Below are 21,117 nucleotides of genomic sequence, written 5' to 3'. Positions count from 1 at the left end.
GGGGGGGGGCACAGTGTCAAATTAAGCTACCCAATTGTACCTTAAATAAAAAATTTGTGTGTGTCAGACTTTGAAAACCTCTGATGTATTTTGACCTTGAAGAGTAAAAGACTTTCCATTTATACTGAGAGGGTTGGTTTTCATGGTCGTAACTGCAGAGACACTCAAGTCTGGTGCTGAGTTCATCCCTTAAGTTACTCACACTGCCGCCACCGGGTACACGTTTCAAATTGTCTTTGGAGCCACACTTAGACTGGACATTACTATAGTCCACCTTCTGATCAAGGATTTTAACCTGGAAAAGTGCAGAGTCGAGGGGAAGAGACCGTTACCCCACTGAGTCAGTGAGAGGTGAAGGGTGAGACCATCAAACTGTGACACTACTGTAATGACAGGAATTTAACCTTGTGTTAAAAAGAGAAAAAAGCATCAAATGCAGCTGTACTGTATATAGAAATGATACAGTAGGCTACGTGAAGAGGAAAGGTTTACTAGATGTTTTAAACTGTGAATATCTGCTCTGCTCTGTGGCACATGAGCTCACAAACATGTCTCACACTTCAATGTTCAGATAACTCACCTTGCCTCCACCAGGCGTGTGCTTTATGTTGTCTTTAGAGCCACAGCGAGCTTGGACGTTAGTTAAGTCCAGCTTCTTGTCGAGGATTTGGACCTGCACGGTGCAAGAAGAAGAAGAATAAAAGTTCTTTAGAAATAAAAATGAGAAGTGCCGCAGGAGGGAATCAGTCCAAAGATGAAGAAGTAAGATGTTAAAGGGGTGAGGACTACATTTCATTAAAGCTGCCATCCACAACTTTGCATGTTTGTCAGACTACAAAGCTGCTAAAATTATTCTACTGCAGGTTCTTTAATGACTTAAGTGCATAAAACTACAAATATGTGCAGAGTATGACACTGGCTCAGGTGCAATTGGTATCTCCAATCATATGAGAGTTTACACATAAGGAAAATATTTTTGGTGCATGTTTTGCTGCACTTTAACACACAAAAATATCCATGCACATTAACAGTATCATACTTAATGCACATCATATTTATACAGATGCCAGCTTTAATGCATTAAAGCAGTTGGCTTTTGTCTACATGCACCTTGAGCTTCTAAAAATATATATATATATTTCAATGTCTTATTATTGAGCAGGTTGTGATCATGTCCATCTTCTGATCATCTATTTTTTAACATGGAGAGCACAAACAAGAGAGCATTTTATTTATTTATTTTTTTTTTACCAAAGGTTGGTTTTGATGATCATAACTGCAGAGATACTCAAGAGTCTGGTGTTGAGTTCATCCCTCAGTTACTCACATTGCCGCCACCGGGTACATGTTTGATATTGCCTTTGGAGCCACACTTAGACTGGACATTACTATAGTCCACCTTCTGATCAAGGATTTGTACCTGGAAGAGTGAAAACGTTAGCATTTAGATGTGGAGATAGTGGAGACGATGGTTTGACACATGAGCTGTGAAGCCTGTACGTCAGCTGGTGTTGCAGTGCTCCCTGTGTGAGCGCATGCAAAAACCTGAGACTGTTTGAATCCTGATTATGATCAAATTTCCTCTCATTTCCTTTAGCAGTCGAACATTCACCACATACTCATATATATATATATATAATATATATATATTAGGTGCAGCTAGACCATTCTCCAGCACTGGAGAATCACCTGGCAATGCAAGACTAAAGCTAAGCTAACTAGTTGCCTGCTCCACCTACAGTACAGACATGAGGGTATTGTTTTCCTCAAATTCTACACAAAGTTTGTAGTTGTTTCTTAAATATGAGAGTTAATGTCATTAGCTTTTCTTTAAGAAATGTACATGGAATGAGAGAGTGAGTGTCTAAATGAGGGGCCATACACAGTCCAGCTTCTGCTCTGGAAAACCAGCTGACCTCTGGATCTGCCCGGTGAGGTTCAAATCTACCAATAAGATATTTTTGCCTCCAGTGCAGCATTAATGGATCTAAAACTCTTGTCTGCACAGAGCAGCAGAGGCTTGGACTGTCTGCTGTATGAGGTGTAGTCAGTGTCACTGTTAGAGTCAGAGTCAGGTTACCTTTCCACCCCCGGGCTGGTGCTTGATGTTCTCTGTGGAGCCGATCTTGGACCTGATGTTCTTCAGGTCCGGCATCGGCGCTGCCGCGGCCAGAGGAGCCGGCGGGCGGCTCTTCATCGAGCCCGGGGATTTGGGCGTAGAACGCACCACCGCGATCTTCTTCACTTTGTTGGCCTCCGCTGCCGCCTTCGCAGAAAGCGCTTGGCTAGAGGGGGATTTGGGAGTACCAGGGCTGCTCTGTCCACTCTGAGCATCTTAAGCAACCGGAGAATCAAAGGTTTTAAACATGTAGATGGTCATAGGGGAAAGAAAAATAATAAAGGAATAATAATAAATCACAAAACATAAAGACGAGCTAGGCGCTATCTTAGCTAAAAGCTGACCAAGTTTGATCCAGGTCGGACCGGATCAGACTGTGGCATTGAGGCCATGCGAGGCTGAAGGTAATCTCTACTGATTTGCTCTTGTTTCTTTTTCTTTATTTTTACCTTTATCAATTTTTGGAGTGGGAGGTTTCTTGGCTCTAGCTGTATCACAAAAAATATGACACGTGATAAATAAGCTTTAGTTCTCACTTCTTATAAAATGATATAAATCAAAATGAAAAAGAATTCATATTAAATGTAAAATCCTGAATCTGTACCTGGTTGAGCTGCAGCTTTTGCAGGAGTTTTGGCTCCTGGGGTTTGAGACTTTGCACCAGCAACACCCTGAAAATGAACCACACAGATATTTAGATTTTTACTCTACTGTCATTTAACCTCAGTGTAGGTCAGTAATCAACAAGAACAGCAAGGGTCAAACAAACTTTTCTAAAAACCTGAACCCAGCTCAGGTCTAAACTCTAAGCTGAACTCAGACCTGTACTTACTCCGGGCTGCCTGGGCCCTGTGCTGCTGGTTTTAACGGGAATGGAGCTGTGTCCGTTTCGGGAGGAAGCAAGTGTTTTGTTGCCTTTGGTGACTATGGATGGTCTTTTAAGGGAAGAGGTTGGTTTGGTGGCAGTTTGAGTCTTTTTCATAAGGAGGAAAAATGAATGAAAAACAAAAAGTTCTAATGACAATGAAATGACATAAAACAGAAGAACAACTTAACAAATGAAAAATGATGGAAAAGAATGAAACTGTCCCATGGATATGATGTTAAAGGATCCTTCAGGCTAATTACAGCTTTGGTCTTATTTGTGTAGTTCTGGACTTCATTTCTAACAGCTGTGATAGCAAGAGCTTAGATCTGGACACATAAAAACACACGTCGCCTTCAAAAACAGGGTATGACCATTACTGATGTATGACCATGGCAACCGTTGCAACTTCTGCAAAGTTATGTTTAGGGACAAGATAGATCGATATCACTCTTATGTCTGAACATTGAACTGGAGACAATTAGCTTACCTTAGCATGAAGGCTGAAAACAGTCAGACACAGCTAACCTGGCTCCGTCTTCTTTTATGGTTGGTAATAGACTATTGTCTGTATGACTGCTGCAACCATTGCAACTGCTGTATGACAGCTGCAACCGCTACAACAAGCTTCGTTTAGGGACGTTTATTGCTTCAGAGTTAGAGGAGAAGATCAATACCTCTCTTATTTTGAGCTTTTAAACAGAAGACAAGTGGCTTAGCTTAGAATAAAGACTAGAAACAGGGGAAAACATCTAGCCTGGCTCTGACCTGCTTCAAGGTTGGTAATGGACTATTGTCTGTATCACCGCTGCAACTGCTTCAACCGCTGCACCCGCTACAATAAAGTTTTGCTCAGGGACAAAAAATACTTGTCTAAAGAAATAGTTTGATGTTTTGGGAAATTCGTTTATTTGCTTCAGAGTTATCGGGGAAGTTCATTACCACTCATATCTCTCTGTTACACTGGAGACAATTGGCTTATCTTAGCATAAAAACTGAAAACAGTCAGCTAGCCTGGCTCTGTCCTGTTTTATGGTTGGTAATGGACTGTTGTCTGTGTGACAACAGTGGTGCTGGTAGATGAATTTTCTTATCTTTGGACAGAGCTAGCCTAGCCGTTTCCATTATAACTGATAACGACATGACACATCTTCCATCTTTGCTCCTGACAGACGACAGTAACAATTCAGATGACCACTAGAGGTCCTCATCATTTTAGACAAACATCTAATACTGTTTTTCTGATGGGCACAGTCTCAAAACATGAGCAGTCAGATGATGAGGCAGGTTGTAAACAAGTTAACAGTTTAGCCAGATAATGAAGACCTATCTACCTGAAGTTAAAACTAAAGATGGAGAAACCTACAAAAATAAGACCAAAGTTTTAATAAATAAGATTGATCCTTTAATTTGATCCTGTAAAGAAATGAGAGACAACTTCACAAAAGCTTTAGGTCACATACCTTGTCCGAGGAGCCATTATCCATCTTTGCTTGAGCTACAGAAAAGAGAGAGAAAAAGGGCTTTAAATTTGAATTTAATTTCTCCTTTAAATCCACTCGAGTGAAATAAAATACGACTTTTGCTTCCAAGTGTGTGTCTATTTACATTCACATGGCAAAAATAAATGAAGTGAAAGTGGCGATGTAGGGTGGGGCGGCATGCAACGTGACCCGTAATGCACACATAGTGCACGTAGAAATCAATAAAGTGGCTTTTTCAGGGGGGCTGCATAACCAGCAGAGTGAGCAGAGATGGAGAGATGAAACAAAAAGCTAAAGTGGGGAGGGAGGACAAGCTTCTCCTCAGGTCAAAGTTACCGTCCATAGAAAAAATTCAGAGGGAGAGTGCTGCATAACATACGGCAGAAGCTGCGTTATAAATCAAACAAGTGGAAGGAGTTAACTGAGGAGGGCTGGTTCTGAACTGGTGAACATGACAGCAAACAGACCTTTGAAAATAGCGACCGGCACCAGAGACTTTCTGGCTGGAGAGCTTTGGGGGGGTGTTTTCTGGAGTTCAGCGGTGCCGGTGGTCTGAGCCACACTGCTCCTCATCTCTGAGTCATTAGAAATGTCAGGCTTTGAATAGCTGGCCCTATGCAACGATGAGTCACCGCTGCTGTTTTCAGCTGCCGTGTCAGATGGCATTTTGGTAAAAAGGCTCTCCTTCTCGGAAATGTTCCTACTGCTGTTTGCTGGATGATCTTCTGGATGGGAATCAAAGCTAGATTGCGACAGGCTTTGGGTTTGAGGGGTCTGTTGTGTTTCTGGAGCGACATTTCTGCTTCCAGAGTCACTGCAGGACTTTAAAGCTGCTCCGTCACAAGGCACTCCATCTTTTATTTGTTCTTGGCCTTGATTAACCCACAACTTTCGGTCTCCGATGGATGTCAGGTCTTCCACAGCTGTGCTCCTGACTAAAGACGGGTTGTTCATTTCAGTCAGGCACTCGGAGGCATCCAGGCTGATCGCCCTCTGAGGGTCCACAGCTCCGGCCCACTCCGGGCTCCCCCTGCCGGCCTGCACATCCCGTCTAATCCCTGACCTGCTGCTGAGGTCTTCAGAGGCCCATAAAGAGTCACTCAGCCTCTTCCCACACTCTCCCACCGCCTCGTTTCCTGGGTCCTGAGAGCAGGAAGCTCCCATGAAGTCAACGCCCTCCCCGGCGGCTCCGTCTACAGCAGGCTTTGATCCATCGCCCGCAAACACGAACTCACTGTGGACTCCAGTGCCAGGCTTTGCTAATTTGTTTGGAAAGCAGATTAATGATGACATTCACAGCACTTGTTTGCCATCTCCCCATTGAAACAAAAAATAAAGAAGGGATGTCCATAAGGAAAATAAAAGACTCTTGTATTTCATTAACCAGAAAAAAAAAAAAAAGACAAAGATCTATAAAAGGCGATATGCAGGACTCATGAACTGAGAGGTGATTAATGGTGGTTGGTTTGTTAAAAATATACTTGAGTTCACATTAAAATAAAATGAAATGGAAATGGACAGTAATGCATCACACTGGGTGACAGACAACAGATGATGCATTCCAGTGAACATAATGAACAACAGAGCACTGACATATTTTCCCTGCAACAAGTTGATTAAAATGTGATGTAACGTCTTTCTGCTGCTGACTCTGCAACATGATACCTTCTCCACAGAAGACTTTGAACTTGATAAAGCAAAAAATACTGAAGAGCTTTTAAAAATCTGTACAGTATGGAGTCCGGAGTGTGCCAAGGGAATAATTATAAAAACTTTTGATTAAAAAGTAAAACAGTTAAAAAAGATAAAACAGTTGATAGATTTATAAAATTATTTTCACTTGTTTTATAGTTTATGGTTTTTATAGTTTTGCTTTTATTCTTTGTCTTAACTGTAAAGCAATTTGTAACTTTATTTTTTATTTATTTATTTATTTTTAAATAAAGGTGCTATATGAATGAAAATTTTTTTTTGATACATTACAATCATTTTAGCAATTAAAAATTCTATCATCAAATTGATTATTGAATTAAAATGGAATCACAAAAGTGAATCTAAAACTGATTTTAATTTTAAAAAAGTATGAAGTTTTTGGCCACTAGGGGGCCGCACAACAAACACAACACTGACATCACCTTGTAAAGCTGATATGGTGGAACTTAGCAAACAGTTGTCTATTTACTTTTTAAAGATAAAGGAATTGAGTAACTAAATGGCATTTTTTTTATGTTTAGTTTATGAATGTGTCATTTAAATGCAACATTAATTAATCAATTTATAATTACAGGTTTTTTTTTATCATGAATGTGTCTATTAACTGCTATATTTAAATGAGTCTATTAAAAAAAGTCTATAATTATTCAGGCAGGACACTCAGACTCTTTGATCCAAGAACAATATAATAAATCTTTAAGGAACACACTATAATAACCTGACAGCAGACAACAGCTGCTTCTGTCCACCTGTTGTTCTAAGTGTAGTCATATCTATCTCCTGCAGAAAATAAATACAGCCTGAGTGCAATCAATAAAACATAAAGCAGCCTACCTGTTGAAGCTGCTCCTCCTGCTGCTGCTGATTGAACATGATGAGACAGATGGAAAGACATGAGAGCACGGTCAGTAACGAGTTCCTGTCATTCATGACTGATTAATACACTCACTACGAAGAAATCAATACAGAGCCCACATAAAGCACCTCCTCAGTTAATGCACAAAAGCCCAAAGCAAATAACAGTTAGATAAATATATCATTCAAAATCATAGGGATGAATATGCAAAGGCACAGAGCGGTTTTTATTTAAGTCCTGCTTGGTGCAGCAGTACCACACCTAAGCTGGTGCTCCATGTGGTACTTCAGCTGTTTTTAACATTATTCTGGCGTCCTGCTCGACCGGGAGCGCTGCATCTGTTTAACAGATCACAGGAGTCTTAAATCTGCCTGTGGTTTGGCCAGTGCTTCCATTCTGAAATAGCCAGGATGTAACCATCTTTTTGTTTTATAAAAAAAAAAAAAAAAAAAAGACATATTTGTCTCTGGAGTCTGCTCATGATCATGTTGCAGCTCTGAGAGGAGTCAGAGTATAAAGGGTCAGAGCAAGCATGAAAAAATAAAAATGAAAAGAAAGAAGCCGAGGGGAAAACAAAGCCAAACAAAGTGTTTTTTCCAACCATGATGCTGAAAGAAAAAGAAGCTTCATTTTACAGTCAGGACAAACAAAAGAGCAGCAGGAAGGTTTGGTCATGAAACTTAGAGCAACAGTCTGACATGTTGGAAAATACACTTGTGTGATTAGAGTGAGATGAGACGATCTGTATTACTCCCAATATGAAACCACAGTTAGCTTAGCTTTGCACAAAGGCCAGAAGCAGAGGGATACAGGTAGCCTGGCTAAAGCTCTCTAATGAACATGTTATATGTTGTGTGTTCAATGTGAAAGAAAGCTGAAATAGCAGCTTGGCAACTTCAAGATGACGACAGGAAGTTACTGCTCCCGGCCAAGAAATAGTCCGGTACAAAACCCAGCGTAAAATCAGAAATTGTTCTTTCTACACATTGGTTTTTGTTCCTTTTAAAAAATAAGATACAACATGTTAATTGATTTGCTGCTTTTCACTTGTTTTGTTCAACCAACTGTCCAAAGGTCAGATATTCAGATATAAAGACATTTTTCACAATTATCTAACATCTTATAGACTAAATGATCAATAAATTAATTGAGGAAATAATCAACATATTAATTGATAAGGAAAACAATCGTAAGTCAGATTTAATTTCCGTTTCTCAGCACATATTGTGTTTCGGTGCATGTAGAGATAGAAAATAAGACGTTATGGTTTAATAAAAAGCCAACACATCCAATGATCAAATGATTATGAATTAATAGAGAAAATAACAGACAGACAGAGCCAGGCTAGCTGTTTCCACTTCTTTCTAGTCTTTGTGCTAAGCTAAGCTAAGCTAAGCTAACCAGCTTCTTCATATTTATCGCACAGACATGATCGTGGTATCAATCCTCTCTCTCTTGGCAGGAAAGTGAATATATTTCACAAAATGTCAAACTATTCCGAAGAAAAGATGTGAGAAAAACAAAATGAAGGCAGAAGCAGCTGAAGAAAGAGGCAAGCAGCTCAAACACAGACGGCGTACCAAGCTGCCCCTCATCTCCACACGAGGTGCGCTCCATTTCTGAGAGCTCAGACACAGCTTCGACACCACCCGTCTCTGCAAATGTCTCTGCTGCTGTGGGATAAATACATGTTAGTCAGTTTATTTACGTGGATCCACATTAGCTTCCACCATGGCAGGTATTAATCTTCCTGGAGTTCATACTCTCAAAATACATCATAAAAGAAAAATAGTAAAAAAAAAAAAAGAAAAAAAGAAAAAGGGGAAAGGTAGCATCATTTTAAACACAGTAAACCAAGAAGCAGCAGTATTCCAAGCAGCTTTAAGTTGACAATGAGGAATTTAGAGATGTAACAGTACAGGTATTTGTGCCGTTCGTGACAGGATGTCCGGATCAGTTTGCATGATGCGTGATCCAAATGAATAGAATCTAGCTTTAACCATGCGTAACCATTACGTGCAGAACATTTTGTGTTCTGATGGCCGGTCTACGACACTTTAGCGAATAAAGTCGTATTCCCTCTCTCACTGTGGCTATCAGAATAAAGGCAAAAAATGGATCTTAATTTTATTATTATCATATTTATATTATATATTATAATTATGTCTAATTATATTTGCCACTGGGTTACAAGTTTACAATTACACATTTATGTTTACAAGTGAAATTCACAATAAATTTGAAGACATGTAATGTCTCTTTTTCTTCACTGTACTAAAAATATACCAAACTGTGAATTCAAAAACGAGGTATGTACCGAAATGTGAGTTTTGCACACAATTACACCCCTTGAGGAATTAGCAAACTGCAGTTACTTAATAAACAGTGGGATAATTATGCAGCTGATCAGAGAGTGAATGGAGGTGCACCTGATAATATCACGTTCTTTATAAACAGGAGCAAGCCAAAGTGAAGTGAAGTGTCTACTATCCATTACAGTGGACATCTTAAAACTCGTCTGGCAGCCTTGTTCTGGATTAGCTGAAGCCTGTTGAGGTCTTTCTTGTTGTAGCAGATCATATGACTCCACAACAGGAGTTAATAACAGTCTCCATGACTGATGAAGTGACAAGAGAAGAAATTAGGAATCGTTCAGCCCTAAATCTCAACCTGTCCAGGCTTACTCAGCTAAATCTTCTCCTCCGACCTCGTGTCGGGCCACTTGTGGTATTTCTCATGTTCACACACTCAGGAGCTGTTAAACAGATCAAGGAGCCCCCTTCACCGCTGACGGCCGCTCCCCTCCTCCTCCAGCTCCACTCTGGACAAGCTGTCAGTCTCAGTGTTTATGATCAAAGCCTGGCCTGACCCAGACCGGAGCGACCGCGGCTAATTCTTACAGTCGCACACAGAGCCGGTGTTTTCCACGTCAGTCAGCGAGGCTGTGGTGATTCTACATGTTCTTATTGCACTTTGTGTGTAGTGACAACGCAGCTACATGTGCCAGGAGGCTATAAATACACCGGACAAATTAGCAGCTTTAAAGCGTACACTAGCAAACAGGCAGGAAGGTTAAGAGGTGGGAAACTGTGAGCTGGATGAAAATCAGCAAACCAAGATTCACATTTCTGCAAAAACATCTCTAAAACAAAGAAAGGTTATTTGTTAAAAAAAAAGGAGAAAACAAACTGATAATCTGCACACATGCTAAATGTGGGTTAATTTTTGTTAATACAATCTTTGGTTTTAAAGCAGGCTGGGGGGGGCGTACCGGGTGTCACCTCGTCCTCACCGCTATCTGCCTGAGAGAGTTCAGACATAGATTTGAGGCCGTTCTCACTGAGCGCTGCTTCACTGTCTGTGGATTAAAGGTAAACTGGGAGTCAAGCTCGAGGCTCATGAAGGAAACTGACAACGGCAGGAGTCACAGGTGAAATCATGCACATCTGATGTTCACGTGAGCTGGGAAATAAAAAGTTACATGGTTAAAACCTCAGCAACAGTCTGCATGTTTATATATGACACACATTTTTGAGCAAATACCTTGATTTTTAAAATAATGTGACAATATATCGAGGATGATTAATGGTGTTTTTACACAATATTCATTCACAGGAAATTCATGTAGCTGATCATTTCCCACCCAGTCAGACTGATTTACCTCCACTACAGTCACATAAAATCAGGGTTGTTCTGTGTAACTGTAATGCATCATATAAAACATAGAAAATACCACATTTAAATTGTAATAAAATATCATAATGACAAAAATAATTAAGATGAAGTCTTGTATTACAACATGAACACAACAACACTGTTAATGATGGACTATAGTCTCAGTATTCTGGTTCTGAGAGCCTTTCAAGTCACATCTGAGTTACCGTAATTACCAGATTCCAATTTTAACAGTGCTGATGTAAAGATCCAAAATTGAGAATCTAAAATAAATCCAATATATTGACCCTTAATGACACTGAAGTGCCTGAAAACCAAACACAGATGCCTCACATCAGCCAAAGTCGTTAGATGCAATCAAACCCACATTAACCTGATATATAAATACAGAACTACATTGTCACTACATTGCAGTCATGCAATCATCATGGGGGTCCGACATGAACATATTATTTCCTGCCAAAGTTTTCTGGTGGGTGGGACCCATTTAGAAAATGGTGATCATACAAACTTCACTGCAGCTCTGTGCGGCACTACAGGTGTTTCCAGTTACAGCTGATCAGACCTCTGCTCAGCCTGGTTTACTGAGGAGAGCAGGAAAAGCTCCTGTACATGAGAATTTACCTGAATGAACTGTTTATATTGTTTCACATATTTGTAGACAAGTGACCACAGGCGTCTTCATCAAGTTGACAACACGTGCGCTGTGCAGGGACACAAAGGAATGACACTAAAAAGTGTTGAACCATGCTGGGACGCACTTTTTCAAAGCTTTGTGACTTTTGAAGTTAAAAACATCGAACAATAAGCGCACATGGGCGTAGCATAACACATGTATCATAAGACATCCATGCAAGTGCGTCCCGGCTGGGTTCATCACCTTTTAGTGTCCCCTGGAAACACTTCTGTTGTGTTGTGTGTATCTGCAGCACGTGTTGTCAGATTGATGAAGATGTTTTCTGCAGTTGCAGTGCATTGAGCCCTCAGGGCCACCGTAGAATTCACGGTTATATTTTGTATATTTCAGACATGAAATAACTAAACCGTCTTTAAACCCATAAAACACAAATACAGTTCCACACTTCATTCAAACAAACCTTCACCACACCACTAACCTCACCCTACAAATACTACTGCTGCACTACTTGGCTATGTCTCCTACTCAGACCAATCAGATACTCACTGTGTGCTTCACTGCTGTTTACCTCTGCGGACGGACCTGACCCTGCGCACCGCTTCCTGTTTGCGTATGAGACGATGGAGAACGGGAACGGGGAGAACGACTGCACTAGTGAGGGCTGTAAACTGGGGAACGCTAGGCTACGTACTAATTGGCCATATGGTTGATCGGGGGGTAAGAAAGAGGGAAACAGGCCTGAAACTGATGATCAGCTACAAGCTGAGCACAATCTGTCATGACTGTTATTATTTTACTAACTCAAACAAACCACCCCCCTCGACATTTATCTGCTGGTTTTCACAGTAATAATCCTCCTAGTCTTCAAATATCATCCTCCCTAAAAAGTGGATGTTTTCTGTGCTGCATTCAAAGCCTGATTGTTTATGAGTTGAATTGGGAGCGAACAGTGGCTCAGGACGGAGACAGAGCTCGTTCTGAGGGCTCTGACCCAGATGCCTGGATTACAGAGCACAGTGCAGCTGCAGTCAGGCACTCAGGCCCAGTCAAGCATGTCTTGTATCCATTATGTAAAGAGGGATTAAAACAAAGCACAGTAGAAACTCTGGGTCCCGGCCTCTGCCCCGGCTCTTTACACACAGACTACACTGACTTTTAGGAAACTGTGCGAGGACGTTTTCTCTTTTAGATCGTCTCCTGGGATTGAAGCTCCAACATGAAGCCACAGAGCCTTGAAAGGGGGTTGAGTTGACCTTTAACCTGTGGATCCCAAAGTTTACCCACAAATCAGCTGGGTCCTATTCATCACCTGCTGTAATCAATGGTTCAAAACAGATCATAATGTAGTTTTAATCAGATATAAGGAGACCTTTTAATTCTTTAATATTGTATCGTACAATAGACGACGCATTTATGTAGTAATTATTTTTTTTTAATTATTTTAATTATCATTATTATTATTTTTAAATGATTCAATATTGTATTATTATTCCATCTCATTTTACATTAATGTTTTTAAATGTTTTTATGTTCATTTTATCTCTTCTCATGTGAAGAACTTTGCACCACATTTCTTGTATGAAAAGTGCTATACAAATAAAGTTTATTACATTATTAATAATTAAAACTATGTTATATTATATTGTCATTCATTATCTGTTTATATAACAGTATCATGTAAATAAATGTTTATATTCAGCTAATAAATGCTAAATTGGAGGTTTCTATTAAATTTGTAAATGTACATTTTATTTATGATAAAATCATGTCTGGGCGGAGTCATTATTTTCATTATTGTCATCGATCAACTATCGTTTATAAGATCCAGAAAAGCTCTTCATCTGGTCCAGACTTACAAAGCTTTAAATGAACTGGTTCCTTCCTGCAGCTCCATCTCATTACGCTGTATCACGACCTTCACCTTCTCTTCATGTCAGTTATTTAACTGCTCCAAGATTTACTAAAAAAAAAACTTTCAGCAGTAGATTCTTTGCTCATCAGGCTCCACCTTTTTGAGTTAAACTCCTTATGCAAATTCAGGAAGCAGCTTCTGTTGAGATTCAAATCTAGATTTAAAACTCCTCTTTTTTCCTTTATGCTACAAACGCTGCTGATGTCACAGATTCTTCTATGTTAATGTTGCTCCGTCATGTTCATATATTAACATTCTGTGTGTATTTTTACATGTGACGTGTCACAGTTGTGTATCTCCTGTTATATTGAAGCTGAACCGTCACTGGAATCATATGATTTGATCATTCTCCACATTTTTGTTAATAAATTTACTTTAATCAAAATATAATTAGTTATTGAAGAGTTTGATGACAAATGTCTGTTACTGTTGCTATAATAGCCAGTCACTCTCACCTGTAATGACAATATGATAGGAAGACATTGCTAATGATGTGTCATCTATCTCTGTACCTGCCATGTTTACCTTCACAGCATTGGAAAACATTAACTTAAGGCATCCTCTCTTTATGGGCTTTATGGCACCAGTTTGTCTGTATTTCCCATGTCTGACCTTTCATTTTGGTGTCTCCAGGGCTTCTGTGTCCCATCTGGACCCCGTTCTCCTGGTGGTGCTGGTCACTGATGGTCATGTTGGCTAAGGAGGCGCTCATGGGGTCTCCAGAACTGTAGCTGTTTGAGGCGTTGTTCGCGTACTCCATTGCCAGTCGCAGGTCAGGCTGCAGAGGAGCACAACCCCAGAGCAACATCAATGACTGATGATCAGGACAGGAAGTGACTCATTACTGTGTTATATGACAAGTTAAGAAATGTAACATGCAAACCAGTTGACAAGGACAAACACCTGGTTTTAAAGATCAAATATAATGATGGCGCACTTCATGGACACTTCTCACTCTTCCGGTGCACAACCCAGTCCGTCACCTCCAAATGTAAACAGACACTGTGTCTGTGAAAACCAGTTATTTATACATCCTGACGTGGGGTCGGCGCTTCATGTTACAGCCCCATAGATAAAAATAGTCCCTCCTGCTCATGTGCACGCCGTCCTCACTTTCTAAACACCCCCTGACAACCTCTGGGACCCGCTCGACCTGTGACAAAACTTGTGCAGCACTTCACCGCCATATTTCAGCACAGAATGACTCATGAAGATGCCAATACTGCATACTGTACCACAGGAAGTGGACCTTACCGTCCTGACATGCTCCCTCAACAGGCGAGATGCGAGTTGCGTCAAATCTCATAAAAAGAGGATTACATATCGGATTAAACCCAAGCCTCTGGTTACATCAGTAGTTTTCAGCTTGAATCATATTTTTTTTTTCACTGCCCTTTCACACAATCACTTTCACTATTACACACTACACACACACATATACGCAAACTTACAACCCGAGCCAGTGCAGACAGCTTATGGCATAATCAGTCTCGGCATCCAAACTGCTCTTTCTGTGTTTGTATGGCAATGCAGATTTACCAGCTCCTGATCTTTAGTTTCACCCTCATGCCCACTTTGGCACATAAACACGGGTCTGTTTAATCTCTCTGAGGTGCTGCTTAAAGCCTGCACCAAACAAAAAATACATTATACTATTAGTATATGAAATTATCATGGACCAAAATTGGAGAATTGAAATTGTATTGTTTATATACTGTATACTATATGTGGTGAAAAGTCCATTCCTCTACATTTCAGGGGGTGATATTGTACTTTTTACTATACTGGATTTTATGAGAGAGATAAATTGATGTGTCAGTTTACAAATTAAGATTTTACATTTTAAAAAATATATGTGAATGCAACACATTTCTAAGTGTGACTACCATCCTTTTTGGCTTGTGGGCACCTACAAAATAGCATCTAGCTGAGTCCCCTTGTCTTGTTTGTCTATAAGTTGTTATCGGTTAACACAGACTTTTCTCCTCTTAAATAACTGTTTAACGGCTCTGAGAATATGTCATTCTACCGTTTTTAACTGTGGCTGGTCAATAAAGGAGCTATTTGTAAGTTTTGCTATCACTACATAGCTAACATTAGCATTAGCAGCTGTTTACTTACCGAGAGGAAACGTTGCAAGTTCAGCATCAAACTTTATTCTTTTACTCACGAAGAGCTGTCTCCAGCAATTTAAAACACTAATTTTAACTCGTTTGGCTCTTATTTCTATAGCTTATTTTCTTCTACTGAAGTTCGCATGCTAACCAGCTAGCCCCTGCCCAAGTCACTGTCTAGCTCTTGCCAAGACTAGTAAATTAACAGCTGCTAATGCTAATGTTAGCTATGTAGAAATAGCAAAACATACATATAACTTCTTTTAGGCCAAAAGAAGAAGATATCAAAAAAAGTCTAAAGAATTTAAACTTCTTTGTGTCAGATCTTTGTTTTTTCTCCTTTTCTCTCCAATTAAACATCTCATGACACCTCAGATTTATGTTGTGACTATTTGGAGGCACTAGACCACTAAATATTAGCTAACTGTATCCAAAATCTAATGTTATTTATAATAATCTGTCAGGTCAGGATTCAAGTACTTTTATTTCTCATACATGAAGTAGATTTATTTGCACTGTAATACTTCTGTATAGTAGGATTTTGAATGTAGGACTTGTACTTGTAATGTAGTAACCTATTGTGTTGTTGTTAAGGATCCTCTTTAAGCTCTTGTTTAACACCACTGCAGCGTTGTGTGACTGCACCTGATGCAATTGTCTCTTTACAGAGGGCAATGCCTAAAGTGTTGCTGTGGTTTTACCCTATAAAACCTCGTCTAAAGCTGCACTTGGCTCAGCTATGTGACCTCCCCTCTGTGTACCTTCATATCTCCTGACCTTGGCTCTTTACACATCGTTCCACGCTCAGCACAAACGTCATGAATTGGACGAGGTGGAAACTAAAAACACTTTAAAAAGGAAAGCAAGGAAAAATACACTCAAGTGAAAATATAAAATGTTAAAGGATAAATATAGAAACATTATTGTCCACAAAATGCCCAAACAAACAAAGTGTTATCTGTGTGTCCAGAGCCTGTTATATCTTATTCCACTGAGCCATAGAGCTCCTCTGTTTCCAGAAACTATTAAAAACATATCAATGAGCCATACTGTTGCACTGGGTGACATGTTCCTTCATTAACATAAACACACGCTGCAGTTTACTTTGACTCAGTCCCACACACACACACACACACACACACACACACACACACTGTCCTGATGCTGGAAATACTCACTAGAGCACCAAACGTGGATTAATCCACCACTGAAAATAGTCCCCAACAAATACAATATTTTCTCCTGTTTGAGTTACGTTTGTTAAAAATTGCAGTGCCCAGCTGTTTTTGGAAATCAATTAGCCTTTTTTTTTTTAAAAGTTAAATTACATATTTGTGAGCTGCTTTTAAAGATTTACAACTTCAGACAAGGGAGCGGACGGATTTTCCGTTACATTGAGTTCATGTTAGCCAGTTTCTGTTTGGTAGGCGTTGTTAATTTTAGTCCAGCCAATCAGCAGCAAGTCGCTCATCCATCCCGCCACCGTTGTTTTCAGCTGGCACATGAGTAGCGGTCGTTAGTAGCAGATAACTTAGTGTTTGTTAGGAGTTGTTATTTCTTTAAATTGACTTACAACAACCTGCACAGCGGCACTGATTTCTCCCACGCTTGTCGACATTTTCATGGCCTTATCTTTCCTCACTTTTCTGGCTGAGACACAGGAACATGACATCCCCATTCCCATTAATCTCAATCCTGCATAGAAAACTCCAAACAGGCAGGCAGCCGTCAGTCAGCACGACACCAGACCTATCTGCCCAACAACTCTGAGGCTGGGAGCCACAGGCGGGGAAAGTAAGATGGACAGCGCTGGGAGACGGACTAATGCGTTGTTGGTTTAAAGCTTTTTTGGGGGATTTGTTGTCACTAATAAAAATATAAACAAAACCAGTTCTAGTGTTTTAATTTTTTCTTTTTTTTTTAAAAAAGGGGGAGGTCCCAATATCTTATCAATGGTAGAGTGACATTTGTGTGTCCCATAGAAAGTCTGATGAATAGCGTACTCTCAGTCCTCACACACAGCTCCCGGACAAAACTCCCATTGTAGCATTACACATGACAGAATCCAAACAAGACGAGAGCTGCACCCTTGCCAACGCAGACAATCCCTCTGAGAGTTCGTTCACTCTGCATCCGGGAGCTTGGCCGGTTAGAGAGCAAACAAACTCAAGGCTGATAAGAACAGAGTCCTTCAGCTGATAAGTGTATGTACAGAGGAAATGTAGATTAGTCTTCATCATGGTTATATTTACAGGAGTTGGTTTGATGCTCATGTAAAGAACAAAACGCCATTAACTGCTCTACAAACTATAGAGCTTTTATTCCTATGAGGACACCAGTTCTTCAGTCTTTGTGTTGACGCAGACGGGGCCAGACCCTCTTGATAATTTGCTTTGGGACAAAACAGAAGCACACAAATTTCACCTGCTGCAGAAAGGGAACGTGACAGCGGTCTTTGTCGCAGCTTCATGAGGGGGAAAGGGCTGAGAGGTCTGCTGATGCAGCTTGTCCTTCTAAGGGGCGTGTGAAAATGTAATCTTGGCACAGGCCCCGGCTCTGCAAGGAGCACGGTCAACAGAGGATGTTGACACAGCTCCAGGAGCATGCAGCAAGACATGCAGGCTGAAACTCTGTGTTTGCAAAGTGTGGTGACCCAAAGCGGAGCAAAATATGGAAATGGACGTTTGGAGTTTTTGTCAAGTCTGAAAAATGAACCTTAAAATGTCACAGTGACGTCATCAGGATTATCTGAGATTCAACTTGACAATTCATTTATTTCAGTTTGCTTTAGAAAAGGAGGTTTGGAGTTACAAAGACCTGTGGATTTACCATGAAGGGATGGTCAAACACAAATAGTTGCATTATGGGAAATGTAGTTATTTTCATTATTGAGTAATCTGCTGATTATCTTCTTGATTAGTCTATAAAATCTATCAGAAGAGAGTCAAAAATGCCCCTTACAGGATCTTACAGGCCGAGGTGATGTCTTTTAAGTTTCTTGTTTTGTTGCATCAACAGTAGAAAACATTTAGATGTTCAGTTTAGTTTCATATGAGAAGAAGAGAACCAGGAAATCTTTACATTTCAGACACTGGAACTAGAGAATTTCTGGCATTTTTGCTTGAGAAACGATTTATATCAATCTGGTGTCAAAATGGTTGCTTTTCAGTCAACAATTAGTTGATTAATAAACCAAAAATTAATCAATAATCAGTTTTGATAAATGATTCATTATTATAGTCATTAAACCAAACCAAAATGTCAAAACACTTTTGCTTCCATCTTCTAAAATCTGAGGATTACCTGCTTTTTACATTAGTTTAAACTAAATACCTTTATTTCTGGACATTTACCAAACCTCATTAGATTAATCAAAGAAATCATCTACAGATTAAATTATAATGAACATAATCATTAGTTACAGCTGTACATTAATCAATCAATCCTAGAGAAAGTAACTGGAGCAACCCAACAATCTTCATCATAAATGACAAAGAAAAGCAGGAAATCCTCACATTTCAGAATCCAGACCGGGATAAATTATTAATCTGCTGTAAAAAATGTTGATTTTCTGCTTCCATCTTCTAAAAATGTCAGGATCTGCTGCTTTTCTCTATTTCACATCATTTCAAACTGAAGCTTCTATGAATGTGGGAAACTGTGATGAACATTTGTCACTGACATTTTACAGAACAAGCAAAACAAACGACCCAATTCACGGACAAAATGAACATCATAATGAAAATAATCTTCAGCTGCAGCCCCAGATCAATGGACTTATTGTTTCAGCTCTACTGCATCTCACAGAATGCAACCTAAGCTGTAAACATATGGTGTCTTCAGGGAGCGTGGATGTTAAAGGGTTTATCTACGAAACGTTCAACCTGCTTGTATCGTCTGAGCATGTTTAGTGCATAATGTGTATATTTAGCCTTTTTCCTTCAAAATTGTCCATTAATTTCATGTAATTTCACTAATTGCTCATCGTTTCGGCGCTAAACCAGATAAAAGCCACAAACAAAGGGTTGTGTCTGAAGCTGTGTGGTGCTGCTCGCTCACCAGCGCTGCTCGTAGCTCAGCTGAGAGACGAGGATGCTGCTCTCAAGCTCGACTGCCTCCATATCTCTGACCTACTTTTTCCTCATCATTCCCTCTCTCCGAGTCCTCGCCCAGCCTCCCAGCCCCCGGTGGCCACAGACCGGCTCTACCTTTTCTAATGTGGGCCCGGCCCTGCAGTGGAGCGGCTGACGCTGCAGCCCTGTTTTCCATTTTGCCCTCCGTCTGAACGCTGGAGGGGAAACATCTTGCAGGGGCCCCGTCCGCACGGGGCCTCAGCAGCTACAGATACACATGTTTAGCTGCCAAAGGAAAGTCACATTTTCCATCTTTGTTTTCACACCTCCAGGATGTCCACCACACCCTGCTACCTCTCCACACATCCTCCTCCCAGTCTAAAGACGCTGCAGCCACTTCAAACAAGACATTTCTTACATAATCAAAGGCAGACTTTCAGCTCCAGTCTGCAGAGGAGTCAAAAACACGTCACTAAAAATCTGTCAGCGTGGAATTCAAACTATGAGGAAGTCTTCTGTGTTTTCACGGTGTGCAGAGCGTTAAATAATCAGATGCTGCAGCTGCTGCTCGTTTCAATATGCACACTAGACCCGGAGCTGCCACACACACACACACACCTAGCACACACACACACACACTGGTGCAATGAGCCAAAGTCCTCCATCAGCATGGAGCCAATTAACTGAGCACAAGAATGCAGTTTAAAGCTCGCCGTGGCATTTCTTCTTCTCTTTAACGAGACAACGGAATCAAGGAAAAAGACGTCCAAGAAGCTTCTTTTGACGTCGTCACAGCTCTCGCAGGTCAATCCTGTCTTTTTCCTACTGTGCACATGAATGAATACACACATGGGTGAAGAAAGGGGAGTTGTTTTGCCTGGGAATCGATTTGCACTCAATTATTGGCAATTTGTTGAATGTTGATAAATGTTTTCTCGATTTTCTTTCCTTTAAATGTCAGAAAACAGTGAAAAAAAAAGTCTTTTTCTTTTCAAAATCCAAATATATTTAGTTTAATATCATATAAACCACAGAAAATCAGCAAATCCTCACATTCAGAAGCTGAAACCGAAGAACATTTGGCTCAAAATCAATTGACTCATTGTGTAATTGTTTCAGCTGTGAAGCAGATATCTGAGTCAAACAGTAAATCTGAATGATTTCTATAAAAGCTCGAGTGCAGAGACGTAATCTAAGAGATGCTGCTGGTGTTGCCAGCCTAAGCTCCTCAGCCAGGCCCCGTCCAAACAGACTCAGCCACCTCTGGACTGGAGCCTGCGTGAGGCAACGAGCTGACAGCCTCTGCTAAATGCAGCACCACAGCGTGGATTCATTTCATGAGGCTGACGCTGGAGGCTGCGTTGGTGAAGGTGACGACTGGATGAAGTCAGCAGCCAAATTCAGAGGAGGGACTGTTTCAATTAAGGGCTTTGATATAACGATTAACCTACTGACTACACAACCACGTGCAGTGTTGTAGAGTTCCTTCCAACTGCTTGATGAATGATTTGTTTGGTTTATTGACAATATTGGAAAACATTTATGAAATTCAATAAATCATGTTTGTTATGAACGGAGCCATTAAAGTCCTGGATTTACTTCCATCATTGTTCCTGGTGTTTTCAAAGGCTTAAGCGTTTACCTGTGGTTCAAAACCCAAAATTAAAGG

General features: G+C 40.3%; 1 protein-coding gene across 7 annotated transcripts in view; it reads right to left on the bottom strand.

The window, feature by feature from the left end:
- The window catches only part of LOC111655403 (uncharacterized), a 33,467-nt gene that overhangs the window by 9,842 nt on the left and 2,508 nt on the right, over window positions 1–21,117 (bottom strand). Inside the window, exons 2-13 of one of the 7 annotated variants that reach the window (XM_087174127.1) lie at window positions 13,874–14,039; window positions 11,892–12,039; window positions 9,823–9,845; window positions 7,016–7,042; window positions 4,936–5,727; window positions 4,448–4,482; window positions 2,952–3,092; window positions 2,724–2,790; window positions 2,569–2,607; window positions 2,081–2,334; window positions 1,328–1,420; window positions 581–673 (exon numbers count right to left, since the gene is read on the bottom strand). In XM_087174127.1, coding sequence (XP_087030253.1) covers window positions 581–673; window positions 1,328–1,420; window positions 2,081–2,334; window positions 2,569–2,607; window positions 2,724–2,790; window positions 2,952–3,092; window positions 4,448–4,482; window positions 4,936–5,727; window positions 7,016–7,042; window positions 9,823–9,845; window positions 11,892–12,039; window positions 13,874–14,021 — 1,860 coding nt within the window. In that variant the 5' untranslated portion in view covers window positions 14,022–14,039. Of the gene's footprint in view, window positions 1–202; window positions 296–580; window positions 674–1,327; window positions 1,421–2,080; window positions 2,335–2,568; window positions 2,608–2,723; window positions 2,791–2,951; window positions 3,093–4,447; window positions 4,483–4,935; window positions 5,867–7,015; window positions 7,043–8,617; window positions 8,708–9,822; window positions 9,846–11,891; window positions 12,040–13,873; window positions 14,040–21,117 lie in introns of those variants that run through there. The other 6 variants (XM_087174126.1, XM_023406797.2, XM_087174128.1 and 3 more) reach the window with 6 other exon arrangements.

Source organism: Seriola lalandi, unplaced genomic scaffold (assembly GCF_002814215.2).
Source record: "Seriola lalandi dorsalis isolate HSWRI2012SDOR001 ecotype SW California unplaced genomic scaffold, Sedor1 jcf7180002054317, whole genome shotgun sequence".
Lineage (NCBI taxonomy): Eukaryota > Metazoa > Chordata > Actinopteri > Carangiformes > Carangidae > Seriola > Seriola lalandi.
This window is presented reverse-complemented; position numbering and strand designations above follow the sequence as displayed.